The sequence below is a fragment of the Pan paniscus genome, chromosome 20 (assembly GCF_029289425.2).
Source record: "Pan paniscus chromosome 20, NHGRI_mPanPan1-v2.0_pri, whole genome shotgun sequence".
NCBI lineage: Eukaryota > Metazoa > Chordata > Mammalia > Primates > Hominidae > Pan > Pan paniscus.
Window position 1 is genome coordinate 23,088,621 of NC_073269.2, and position 13,985 is coordinate 23,102,605.

Here is a 13,985-nt window from a genome sequence, read left to right on the forward strand (position 1 = left end):
CCCCTACCCTCATATCAGCACAGAGAAGCACAGTGGGCCACATGCATGCTCATCCACGTATGTGTGACTGCAGCGCATACGATGCGCAGAACGACGTGTGTGTGCACACACACGTGCACAGGGACACCCAATCCACCGCTCCTGCCTCCCAGAGCCAAGCGGGGGCTTCCCCTAGAAGAGCTCATACCAAGGCTCTGTTTGTTCTTTCTTGAAAATGGAAAATCATGAGTCACCCGAAGGGATGGGGCAGGAGGAACTAGAAGCCGGGGCGGGAGAAGGGGCTCCTGGGTCACCTGAGAACAGCTCCAACCCCTCTGGGCTGTGGGAACCATCTACCCCAGATGCCTCCCAGGCTGCTGGAGGGCCAGGCTGGGGGTGAGAGGCCAGGCTTGCTGATGGAGTCAGAAGCCAGTGGCCCCTAGGGGGTCCATGCACCAGGACGCAAGAAAGCCAAGCTCCAGAGCAGGGAAGTAACCCATCCAAGGCCACTCAGCCTGGACTGAAATCTGGGATGCTGGTCCTGCTGACTTGGTTCTCCCTCCAACCTAAGGAGGGCTTGGAGTTCCTGGACCCTCCTTCCTGGCCCTGGAGCCTCCACCTGGTAGCTGGAGACCCTCATGTAGGGCCCCCTGAGGATTCTACATTATCTTTCTATGAGTCTCTTCTGTCTCTGTCCTAACCCCACCCCACTCAACTTACACGAAACAGGAGAAGCAGCCCCTCCTTACTTAAGTGAAAGAAACTTCCTGTGCACGAGCTTCCCAAGGGACTTCCCTTCCTCCTACAGGGGAGCAGGGTGGGGTGAGGGAGTGGGGGCGGGGGAGGTAGCAAGAGAAGGCTCCTCCCCCCAACACTGGAGGCAGCCTGCCCTGGCCCTTATATATCTATAATATATTAAATAGGCCAGGTGCTGTGGCTCACACATGTAATCCTAGTACTTTGAGAGACTAAGGCGGGAGGATTACTTGAGGCCAAGAGTTCAAGACCAGCCTGGGTAACATGGCAAAACCTCGTCTCTAGCAAAAATACAAAAATTAGCCAGGCCTTGTGATATGCCCCTGTAGTCCCAGCTACTCGAGACTGAGGTGGGAGGATCGCTTGAGCCTGGGAGGCAGAGGATGCAGTGAGCCATGATCAAGACACTGCACTTCTACCTGGGCAACAGAATGAGACTCTGTCTCAAAAATAAAAACTTTGTGTGTGTGTGTGTGTGTGTGTGCATGTGTGTGTGTATTTATATCCAAGCACCCCAGGGTTACCTCGGGTGCTTGAGGTGGTCACAAACTTCCCCCACAGGCCTGCGGACATTCCACAACCCCGAAAACCTTCGGACCCCCAGCTATGTTAGCACAAGGACAGTCACACTCAGCCACATACCTACAGGCACCACAAGGGGAGACACACAGGCACACCCACAACTACCTGGGACACATGGAATCATACCCAAGCATGAACGTACAGGAGCACCCCAAACACATCTGGTCACCCCAGTCTCACGCGCGCGCGCGAACACACACACACACACTCTTTCAGTCCCAACCGCACGTGGGCACACCCGGTCACACAGACCCACAAGCCATGATGACACCAGCACCCTCAGCTCCACCCCTACGTAGAAATAGCTTTTTCCTTCCAGGCGCCAGCCTCAACCAAGCAGCAGAGACCCCCGCCCCCTGGAGAAGCAAGGACCCTCCCCCACTCCCGCCAGGCCCCGCGCGCCCCTCCCCCGCGCTGCAGGGGGCCCCTGCCCCGGCCACCTACCGCCTGCAGGAGGAAACGGGCCAGGAGAGCCGCGACTTCCTGAGCTCCGGCCGCGGGCTCAGGTCCCTCTCGCGGCAGCCCGCGGACTTGTCCGGATCCGAATAGAAGCGCTGTTGGATGCGGATGGGGCGCCGGGGTTGCCGCCACAGGTGCTTCGGGGCTCTGGTCATGCTGTGGCGGCCGCGAGAGCGACTCAACCTGCTGCACGCCTCTGCCCCTTCGCCGACCCCCAGGTTCTCCATGCGCCAGAGAAAGGGGTCTGGGATAGCAGGGAGCAGGACTCGTCCCCGTGAGCGGGCGCCGAGGAGCGTCTGCTCCCGGGTCCGGCCCAGGGCCGGGAGTGGAGGCGACAGCGAGGAGCTGTCCGCGCCGGAGGTGCTGAAGCGGTAGAAGGTGGAACGGGGGCTCAAGGTGGGGCCGACACCGAGGAGCTGTCGATGCCCAGATGGTGCTGAAGGGTAGAACAGGGGAGAAGAACGTGGCGAGGGGGTGTTGAAGCTAGGGGCTGAAGAGACCCCCCCCACACACCAGCCCCGAAAACCGTCTGCCGTCCCCTATAGCGCTGCATGGAAAAGAACCAAGACAAGGACTTGGAGTGGAGAAGACAGAAATTGTCCACTGATTGCTGCTAAATGGAGGGCAGGGAGACAGGGTCTCAGGAGACCCCCGGGGCCGAGACGGTGTCCCTCGCACCGTGTTGAAAGAGAAAAAGGTAGCTTTGGGTTCTCCGGGTGGATGAGACAGCGAAGAGCTGTCCGCGACCTGATGGTGCTGAAGGCAGGGGAGGGAGAGCGGGGTTCAGGTGCACCCCCAGACCAGGGCGTCATCCGCCCAGGAGGTGCTGAAACATGAGCAGTGACGGGCCCTCAACCTTCCCCAGCAACAATGGCAACAAGGAGTCTGGAAGCAGTCAAGGTTCTGGTCTTCGGAGGTACGTACAGATAGCAGTCTTTCTGCCAAGCCCAGGAAGGTAGACTCCGCGGTTCAGCCCCAGAAGGGGTCTCTTTGGAGCCCTAAAACCCCCACCCATGCCAGGCAGGGATATGAGAAGGACAGGGAAATTGGCAAGGCTGTGAGGGGGCTCCCATGTCTGGGATGGGCACACAGAGGCTACCTCTGGCCAGAGCTCCAAACAGCTACCAGTAGGGATGGGCAAAGAGGGGAAGTCAGGTCTCTCTAAGAAACATCCTAGTTCTGCTTCTAAGACCCTCCCCACCCCAAAGCCATGCTGCAGCTGAGTTGGGGGAGGACTGGCAGAAAACCCACCTTTTGTGGAAGCTCAGGACAGGCAGGAGGAGTATCTCTGAGACTCTCGTGCTTTTAAAGCCACACCAACACACAGACCCTCAGCGGAAATGGCAGGATCTCATTCGCCCTGAGAAAGGCCCAGGCCCCACCTCACAGCCACGATTCCTGCCCTCAAACCCCAGGCCTGCCCCTCCCTCCCAGTTCTGGAAACTCAAGTCTCCACCCACCAGGCGTCTTAGTCTCAGGGGTAATTTCCTGGGAAGTGCAAGGATGGGTAAGAACATTTTCCATCATGGTTAACTGAAGTAGGCATGAACAGCAGCAGGGCTGGGCGGGTGAGTGTGGTGCAGAAAGAGGTGAGATTTTGTACTCCCAGGGTCATGACTTGGTGGAGGCCTCCTGTGGGCTCTGGGCTTGGGCAGGGAGGCATTTAAGGCCATTAGGGTGCCTCTTGCTGCATCAGATTTGAGAAGAGCCCCGATGTTTTTGGAAGTCTCAGAAGCACTCAACAAGGTCTTTCCCATGGAGACCATCTCCCAGTGACCCCAGCCATGTCCCCAGGTTGGAGAAAAGGAAAACATTTGGGCCAGGATGTCAGACAGACTGAATTCAAGCCCCAGTACCATCATGTCTTGCTGTGTGACGCATGACAAATGACTCCCTCTCTGTTCTATGCTTGGGTGGTTCAGTCCCTGTTCTCCACCCCCCCACCACTCCCAAGAACTGACTGTGGGAGACAACTTGGCTCAATGGTGAGGGACATGGTCACTGGCTGGCTCTGTCACTTCCCCTCCTAAAGTCTTTTTTTTTTAATATTCTGGAAAAGAGGAATAATAATGGTGTCTCCAACTCTTGGCATCATTGCAAGGACTAAAAGTGATGCCAGATGTAAAGGGTCTGAGACCAGGAGCTGTGCATACCAGTGCCCCCTCTCCCCAGCTCCTGCTAGCATCCACCAACAACTGGTGTGTCTAGTTTGTTTGTTTGTTTGAGACGGAGTCTCACTGTGTTACCCAGGCTGGAGTGTAATGGTGCGATCTTGGCTCTCTGCAACCTCTGCCTCCCAGGTTCAAGTGATTATCCTGCCTCAGTCTCCCAAGTAGCTGGGATTACAAGCACTCGCCACCACACCCAGCTAATTTTTGTATTTTTAGTAGAGACGCAGTTTCACCATGTTGTCCAGGCTGGACTCGAACTCCTGACCTCAGGTGATCCACCCGTCTTGGCCTCCAAAAGTGCTGGGATTACAGGCGTGAGCCACCATGCCCAGCCCTGGTGGTGTGTCTACTTTGTAAATGTCATCCAAATCTCCTCAGTTCTCTCCAGCCCATGGCTCCCACCCTGGTCCAGCACCAGTATCTCCTGCCCAGACACTGCCCAAGCCTCCTTCCTAGTCTCCTTGGTCTCCTTCCACTCCTATCCCTGACAGTCAGTGCTCCACAACAGCAACCACAGGGAATTTTTAATGCCAATATTGACCAACTCTGTCTCCGGAAGACACACCTCTCACTCTCCAGGGCACCCCATGAGGTCTGGTGTGTGGTTTCAGCTCCTGCCTACTTCCCGGGGCTCCCCTCCCACCCTCCAGCCACACTGATCTGTTTTCAGCTCCTGACACACCTGATCCTCTTGAGTCTGAGGCTTTATACATTCTGTTCCTTCTGCTTGGAATGCCCTTCCCTGCACTCCCACTGGTTGACTTCTCTTCATCCCTCAGGCTAAGGATTTGTTTTACTGTTTTTTGTTTGTTTGTTTGTTTGTTTGTTTTGTTTTGTTTTGAGACGGAGTCGCCCAGGCTGGAGTGCAGTGGTGTGATCTCAGCTCACTGCAAGCTCCGCCTCCCGGGTTCACGCCATTCTCCTGCCTCAGCCTCCTGAGTAGCTGGGACTACAGGCACCCGCCACCACGCCTGGCTAATTTTTTTGTATTTTTAGTAGAGACAGAGTTTCACCATGTTAGCCAGGATGGTCTCGATCTCCTGACCTCGTGATCCACCCACCTCGGCCTCCCAAAGTGCTGGGATTACAGGAGTGAGCCACCGCACCCGGCCTGTTTTTATTTTTTTAAGATGGTGTCTTGCTCTGTCACCCAGGTTGGAGTGCAGTGGTGCAACCTCGGCTCACTGCAACCTCCACCTCCCGGGTTCAAACAATTCTGCTCCTGAGTAGCTGGGACTACAGGTGCACCCCACAACTAATTTTTGTATTTTTAGTAGAGACAGGGTTTCACCATGTTGACCAGGCTGGTCTCGAACTCCTGATCTCAAGTGATGGACCGGCCTCGGCCTCCCAAAGTGCTGGGATTACAGGCATCAGCCACCACACCCAGGCCCTCAGGCTAAGTTTAAATACCACTTCTTCCAGGTAGTCCTCCCTGAGCCCCCTCGATGTGAGGTCAGGAGCCTCCTCTGGGCTCCTCTGGTCTTCTCCATCACAGCATGATTACTTTGTCCTGTCTCTGCCTGGTATGATCTGTCTCCACCATCAGCCTGTGGGCACCTCCTTGTGCATGGCTGTGTGCCCACTGTGTGCCAAGTACAGGGCCTGGCACACAGTGGGTGCTAACTTAATAAATGCTTTCTGGATAAGGTCAAGAAGGGTTCAGATGGACGAACTGCTCTTCCTCTCCTGGGGCCGGCCCCTTTAATCCCCATCAGCCTTCTCACCTATCTGGGACCACGCTGTCTTTTCTCTGTCCCTTAAGCCTCAATGGTGAACACCACATGGGTACTGGGCTCGACCTCTCCAGGCGGCACAAGGCGGCTCGGCAGCGATGGCAGCAATGGGGTACCCGAGAAGCCTCTCCGGATGATACCATCACCAAGGGGGCTCACAGGGGCCAAGCCAGAATCCACCAACTCCCAGAACCACTGGAAGAAACCAGAAAGACATGAGCAAGTTCTTGGTCATGGGACCTCTCTAGGACCCTGAAGTGCCCTCACCCAGACACCTGGACTGGCCCAGAGAGCTGTATCTCAGTCCTACTCTCCTGAGTGAATTTACCTCTCTGAGCCTCAGTTTCCTCATCTGTGAAGTAGGGATCTCAAACGTGGGGGGATATAAATATTGCCTGGTCCAGGCCAGGCGCTGTGGCTCGTGCCTGTAATCCCAGCACTTTGGGAGGCCAAGGCGGGAGGATCACCTGAGGTCGGGAGTTTGAGACCAGCCTGACCAACATGGAGAAACCCCACCTCTACTAAAAATACAACATTAGCCAGGCGTGGTGGTGCATGCCTGTAATTCCAGCTACTCGGGAGGCTGAAGCAGAAGAATCGCTTGAACCTGGGCGGCGGAGGTTGCAGTGAGCCGAGATTATGCCATTGCACTCCAGCCTGGGCAACAAGAGCGAAATTCCATCTCAAAAATAAAAAATATAAATAAATAAATAGTGCCTGGTCCAGCCAGGCCCAGTGGCTCACGCCTGTAATCCCAGCACTTTGGGAGGCTAAGGCGGGCGGATCACGAGGTCAGGAGATCAATACCATCCTGGCTAACATCGTGAGACCCTGTCTCGACTAAAAATACAAAAAAATTAGCCGGGCGTGGTGGCGGGCGCCTGTAGTCCCAACTACTCAAGAGGTTGAGGCAGGAGAATAGTGTGAACCCGGGAGGTGGAGCTTGCAGTGAGCTGAGATCGGGCCACTGCACTCCAGCCTGAGTGACAGAGCGAGACTCCGTCTCAAAAAAAAAAAAAAAAAAAAAGTGCCTGGTCCACAGTACACATTGCAGAAATATTTATTTATTAACTAATAATAGCATGCTCAGTAGGGCACGGTGGCTCATGCCCATAATCCCAACATTTTGAAAGGGTAGTTTGACCCCAGGAGTTCTAGAACAGCCTGAGTAAAATAGTGAGACACTATCTCTACAAAAAATAAACAAAATTAGCCAGGCATCGTGGTGTATGCCTGTAATCCCAGCTACTCAGGAGGCTGAGGTGGGAGGACTGCTTCAGCCCAGAAGGTCAAGGCTGTAGTGAGCCAAGATCATGCCACTGTACTTTAGCTTGGGTGACAGAGTGAGACCCTGTATCTCTCTCTCTCTTTTTTTTTTTTTTCGAGATGGAGTCTCGCTCTGTCAACCACATTGGAGTGCAGTGGCACAATCTCGCCTTACTGCAACTTCTGTCTCCCAGGTTCAAGTGATTCTCCTGCCTCAGCCTCCTGAGTAGCTGGGATTACAGGTGCCCACCACCATGCCTGGCTAATTTTTTGGTATTTTTAGTAGAGAGGGGTTTTCACCATGTTGGCCAGGCTGGTCTCGAACTCCTGACCTCAAGTGATCTGCCCACCTTGGCCTCCCAAAGTGTGGGAATTACAGGTGTGAGCCACTGCGCCCGGCCGAGACCCTGTCTCTAAAAATAAAAATAAATAAAACAGTATGTTTATTTTTATAACATATTATATGCCATATAATGCTATTTATTATAATGCTATGCACCATAGTGATATTCTATTGTATATTTTTTCTTACATTTGAGATTCCAATATATTATTTATTAAAATATAAAAGTAGGGCCCAGCACAATGGCTCATGCCTGTAATCCCAATACTTTGGGAGGCCAAGGCAGGTGGATCACAAGGTCAGGAATTCCAGACCAGCCTGGCCAACATAGTGAAACCCCATCTCTACTAAAAATACGAAAATTAGCCGGGTGTGGTGGCACACGCCTGTAGTCCCAGCTCCTCAGGAGGCTGAGGCAGGAGAATCACTTGAACCCGGGAGGCGGAGGTTGCAGTGAGTGGAGACCACACCACTGCACTCCAGCCTGGGTGACAGAGCAAGACCCTGTCTCAAAAAAAAAAAAAAAAGTAAAACAATAAAACATGCAGTAAATAAGCAAATGAATAATAACGATAGTACTAATGGCTAACATTTTCTGCACAATCACCCTGTATAAATGCCGTTCCAATAGTACATGGATGGGCTCATGAAGGTATAATGAAGCCATTTAGCGCCATTATTTCCATTTAACAAAGGAGGAAATGAAGGCTCAGAGGTTAAGTAACTAGAGCCCAAGGTTGCAATTCATAAATAAAAGCAATTCTGAGCTTCAGTGCCGAGTTCCTTGAAGGAAGGACTGAATGGGAGAAACTAAATGAGATGCTGTTTCCAAGCAGGCTCTGGGTAAATGCTGGATACATTTTAAGAACAGGCAGAATCAGTCTGAACGGATGCGTTGGGAGTGTGAGCTCTTCAGCGCAACAGATCTGGGTTCAATCCAGGCCACGTGGTCCAGGGCAAGCGGCCTCAGTTTGCCCATCTGGGAAATGGAGGCGAAAGGGGTACGGATCCCTCAGAGGTGTTGATGATAAAACAATGGGACCCACGTGCGCCAGACACAGGCTGTGTGCTGTCCGCAGTGCTGACCCCAGAATGGGGCACAAAACTGGAACTCACAGCTTTGGGGTAAGGCGATCAGTGAAGACAAATGTGGAGATGGGAGAGGTGGGGTTCAAAGAGATGGCCCAGTCTTCCCCTACTGTCCTCCTGAGCCTCACCAATGAGCCTATCTCCACCACCAGACTGAGCATTAAAACTGGGAAACTGGCCAGGCGCGGTGGCTCACGCCTGTAATCCCAGCACTTTGGGAGGCTGAGGCAGGCAGATCGCTTAGGGTCAGGAGTTTGAGACCAGCCTGACCAACATGGCAAAACCCTGTCTCTACTAAAAATACAAAAATTAGCCGAGCATGGCGCTTTGCACCTGTAATCCCAGCTGCTTGGGACGCTGAGGAAGCAGAATTGCTTGAACCCAGGGGGTAGAGGTTGCAGTGGAAAGATCTGGGCAACAGATCTGGGCAACAGCACTCAGGCTGGAGTGCAATGGTGTGGTCTCCGCTCACTGCAACCTCTGCCTCCTGGGTTCAAGTGATTCTCCTGCCTCAGCCTCCCGAGTAGCTGGGACTACAGACACATAGTCCCCATCTCAAAAAAAAAAAAGTAAAAATAAAAATAAAAAAGCTGGGAAACTGCCAGGCATGGTGGCTCATGTCTGTAGTCCCAGCACGTTGGGAGGTTGAGGCCAAAAGTGAGTTCAAAACCAGCCTGGGCATCCTGTCGCTACAAAACATTTTATAAATTAGCCAGGTGTTGTGGTACATGTGCCTGTTGTTCCAGCTCCCAAGGAGGCTGAGGCAGGAAGATTGTTTGAGCCCAGGAGGTTGAGACTGCAGTGAGCTATGATTGTGCCTCTGCTCTTCAGCCTGGCTTACAGAGGGAAACTCTGTCAAAAAAAAATGGGGCTGGGCACGGTGGCTCATGCCTATAATCCCAGCACTTTGGGAAGCCGAGGTGGATGGATCACAAGGTCAAGAGATCGAGACAAGCCCAGCCAACATGCTGAAACCCCATCTGTACTGAAAATACAAAAGTTAGCTGTGCCTGGTGGTGCACACCTGTAGTCCCAGCTACTCGGCAGGCTGAGGCAGGAGAATCGCTTGAACCTGGGAGGCAGAGGTTGCAATGAGCCGAGATCATGCCACTGCACTCCAGCCTGGCAACAGAGCGAGACTACGTCTCAAAAAAAATATGGGGAATCTGAGGTCCAAGACCATGCTGCTAATCAGGACCAGAGCCAGGGCAAAGTGGGGTGGGAGAAAGAGGGTGCGGAGAATGGATGTGAGTTGAACTTGAACTTCTGTGTGTGTAAGGGATGCAGCATAGCTCATTTCCTTGCCTATGAGTGGGGGGTCCTCTGACTCTCGTGTTGTGGAGGAAGACATCAAAGCTTGGAGAGAAAATGACCTGCTTGCTGGGAGTCACACAGCTGGGAGCTTGAGCCACGCTCAGATCTCATCCTTCTAGGACTGTTCCCCACATTTGAGCACAACTCGTCCCCACCCTTTCCCAGGGGCACCTGAAATTGAAGGCAGAAATGCAAGTGCTCTACAAGAGGCCTCCCTCGGGAGAGTTCCTGGTAGCTGGGAGGGTGTGTCGGGAAGGAAGAGGGTGGGGTGTGTGGGGACAGTTAACATCTCCCAGATGGGAGGCCCCTGAGATGTCAGCTGCTCATTTTCTTTTTTCTTTTCTTTCTTTCTTTTTTCTTCTCTTGTTTTTTTTTTTTTTTTTTTTTTTTGAGATGGAGTCTCACTCTGTCTCCTAGGCTGGAGTGCAGTGGTGCAATCTCGGCTCACTGAAAGCTCCGCCTCCTAGGTTCACACCATTCTCCTGCCTCAGCTTCCCGAGTAGCTGGGATTACAGGCACCCGCCACCATGCCCGGCTAATTTTTTTGTATTTTTAGTAGAGACGGGGTCTCACTGTGTTAGCCAGGATGGTCTCGATCTCCTGACCTCATGATCTGCCCGCCTGGGCCTCCCAAAGTGCTGGGATTACAGGCATGAGCCACTGCGCCCGGCCAAGACAGGGTCTTTCTCTGTCACCCAGGCTGGAGCATGCAGTGGTGCAGTCTTAACTCACTGCAGCCTCGACCTCCTAAGCTCAAGGATCCTCCCACCGCAGCCTCCCAAGTAGCTGAGACTACAGTCACACACCACAACTCCCAGCTAATTTTTGTATTTTTTGTAGAGACAGGATCTCACTATGCTGCCCAGGCTGGTCTTGAAATCCTGGGCTCAAGCGATCCACAAGCCTCAGCCTCCCAAAGTGCTGGGATTCCAGACTTGAGCCATGGCGCCAGGCTTGTCTGCCCATTTTCCTGCTGGGAAAACAAGGTTCCAGATGGGAGAACTCCCTGCACACATTCCTATTTGTTCACGTATTCATTGAACAAATGCAAAAAAATAGTTCACCTCGTGTTAGGAAGAAAAGAAAACTGGACAAGGGTCTGGGAATGAGGGAGTGGATCACATTGCTGGGGTGAGTTAGGGAATTTTCTGAGGAGGTGGCTTTGAGCCGAGGCCAGAAAGAGGAGAAAGAGCTGGCCAGGAGAAAGATAGGGGAACAGCATACCAGGCAGAAGGAACAGCACCTGCGAAGGCCCGGAGGTGGCAACAAGTTGGTAGGTTTAAGGAATGGGAATTGGTAAGCCAGGCACTGTGGCTCACGCCTGTAATCCCAGCACTTTGGGAGGCCGAGGCAGGCAGATCACCTGAGGTCAGTAATTCAAGACCAGCCTGGCCAACATAGTGAAACCCTTGTCTCTATAAAAATACAAAAATTACCTGGGTGTGGTGTTGTGTGCCTGTAAGCCCAGCTACTCGGTAGGCTGAGGGAAGATAATTGTTTATGCCCGGGAGGCGGAGGCTGCAGTAAGCCGAGGTTGCACTGTTACACTCTAGCCTGGGCAACAAAGGGAGACTCCATCTCAAAAAAAAAAAAAAAAAAAAAAAAAAAAGCCAGGCACAGTGGCTCACACCTGTAATCCCAGCATTTTGGGAGACCGAGGTGGGCAGATTGCCTGAGTTCAGGAGTTCAAGACCAACCTGGCCAGCATGGTGAAACCCTGTCTCTACTAAAAATACAAAAAAAATAGCCAGGCATGGTGGCATGGGGCAGTAATCCCAGCCACTTGGGAGGCTGACGTAAGGGAATTGCTTGAACCAGGGAGGTGGAGGTTTCAGTGAGCCAAGATCGCACCACTGCACTCCAGCCTGGGCCACAGAACAAGACTTTCACCTCAAAAAAAAAAAAAAAAGAAAGGGAATTGGGAGCCAAGGGCCAGGGTGGAGGGAAGTTCGTTGCTTCAGGTGCTGGGTGAGGACTTAGGATTTGATTCTGGGAGAATGTTGAGGTTTTGAGGAATGTGATCTACTTGGGGATCACAGGAAGCCTGCTGTGGCCAATTTGGGGAGCAGGGCCTATCCCTGGGGCAGAGGCTAGAGCAGTGGCCATGTGAGATATGGACCAGAGCGGGGCCTGTGAGTGGATCTGAGATATGTTTTGGGGGCTGAAAGACAGGCCATAGCCATGGAGTGTGAGAAAGAGAAGATTCAAGGGTGCCTGGTGACTTTTTTTTTTTCTTTCGAGACAGAGTTTCGCTCTTGTTGCCCAGGCTGTAGTGTAATGGCACAGTCTCACTGCAACCTGCAACCTCTGCCTCCCATTTTCAAGCAATTCTCCTGCCTCAGCCTCCCGAGTAGCTGGGATTACAGGTGCCCACCACCATGCCCAATTAATTGTATTTTTAGTAGAGACAGGATTTCACCATGTTGGCCAGGCTGGTCTCGAACTCCTGACCTCACGGGATCCACCCACCTAGGCCTCCTAAATTGCTAAGATTACAGACGTGAGCCACCACATCCGGTGGTGACTGGTGATTATTAAGCATGATTACTTGTTTTTCAGAAAGCCAGGAGTCACACAGTTACCTGGGGAATGGGGCTGCCATTACTCGCATGGGAAAAATTGAGGGGAAGCACCAGGCTTTGGGTGGGTTCCAATTTCGCTGGAGCATCACATGAGTCCCAGATGGAGCCAGCAGAGGCAGCTGAATGTTTGGATCTGGAATTATGGGGGACCTGGCTCAACTGAAGGTGAAACAGACCTAACAGGTCTGGGGGCAGTTGCCAGCATCTGGCTGTTGGTCAGATGCGGGGGTGCTCCCGAGAGCCCTGATTCCTGGGACCCAGCCAGCTATCCCTCCCCCATCTGGAGTGGAATGGGGTAAGGATGGGGCTCCCAGGGACTAGGGATGGGGTATAGCGGGGTGTCCTCTGGTCTCAGCTGCAGCACACATCAACCTACCACTCCTGATTTTTTATCTTTTATTTTTGAGACAAAGTCTCACTCTGTTGCCTAGGCTGGAGTGCAGTGGTGCCATCTCGGCTCACTCCAACCTCCAACTCCCTGTTTCATGTGATTCTCCCACCTCAGCCTCCTGAGTAGCTGGGATTACAGGCGCCCACCACGATGCCAGGCTAATCTTTTTTTTTATTTTTTATTTTTTTATTTTTAGTAGAGACAGGGTTTCACCCTGTTGGCCAGGCTGGTCTCTAACTCTTGGCCTCAAGTAATCCACCCACCTCGGCCTAAAGTGCTAGGATTACAGGCATGAACTGCTGCACCTGGCCCTGCTACTCCTGATTAATTGCCCTCTTCATTAAGAAGCTGGGATGGGGATGGAGGGCCTGATGGGAGGCTCCTGGGTGGGGAAGGCCTTCGTAGGAGACCCAGAGCTACCTCCTCTTTTTTTGTTTGATTTTTTTTTTGAGATGACATCTCACTCTGTCACCCAGGCTGGAGTGCAGTGGCGCAGTCACAGCTCACTGCAGCCTCGGCCCCCTGGGATAAAGCAATCCTCCCACCTCAGCCTCCCAAAGTTCTGAGATTACAGGCGACCGCGACCACACCTAGCTGAGAGCTCCCTTTTGTTGTTGTTGGGTTTTGTTGTTGTTGGGTTTTGTTGTTGTTGTTGTTGTTGTTTGTTTTGGTTTGTTTTTTGAGACAGGGTTTCCCTCTTGTCACCCAGGCTGGAGTGCAATGACGCGATCTTGGCTCACCGCAACCTCCGCCTCCTGGGTTCAAGCGATCCTTCTGCCTCAGCCTCCCGAGTAGCTGGGATTACAGTCATGCACCACCACACCCAGGTAATTTTGTATTGTTAGTAGAGACGGGGTTTCTCCATGTCGATCAGGCTGGTCTCAAACCCACAACCTCAGGTGATCCACCTGCCTTGGCCTCCCACACTGCTAGGATTACAGGCATGAGCCACAGTGACCAGTTTTTTTTTTTCTTTTTCTTTCTTTCTTTTTTTTTTTTTCTGTTGAGATGGAGTCTCACTCCTTCACCCAGGCTGAAGTGCAGTGGCACGATATTGTCTCACTGCAACCTCTGCCTCCCAGGTTCAGGTGATCTTCCTGCCTCAGCATGCCGAGTAGCTGGGACTGCAGGCGCGTGCCACCACGCACTGCTAATTTTTTGTATTTGTAGTAGAGACAGGGTTTCACCACGTTGGCCAGGATGGTCTCGATCTCTTGACCTCATGATCCGCCTGTTGTGGCCTCCCAAAGTGCTGGGATTACAAGCATGAGCCACTGTGCCTAGCCTGTTGTTGGTTTTTTGTTTGTTTGTTTTTTT

General features: G+C 52.7%; 1 protein-coding gene across 1 annotated transcript in view; it reads right to left on the reverse strand.

The window, feature by feature from the left end:
* PDE4C (phosphodiesterase 4C) overlaps positions 1 to 2,258 on the reverse strand; it is a 29,007-nt gene extending 26,749 nt beyond the window's left edge. The window contains exon 1 of the mRNA XM_008971041.5: positions 1,762 to 2,258. Within this exon, the coding sequence (XP_008969289.3) occupies positions 1,762 to 2,003 (242 nt within the window). The 5' untranslated portion in view covers positions 2,004 to 2,258. The remainder of the gene's footprint in view (positions 1 to 1,761) is intronic.
* Positions 2,259 to 13,985: the final 11,727 nt, after the last annotated feature.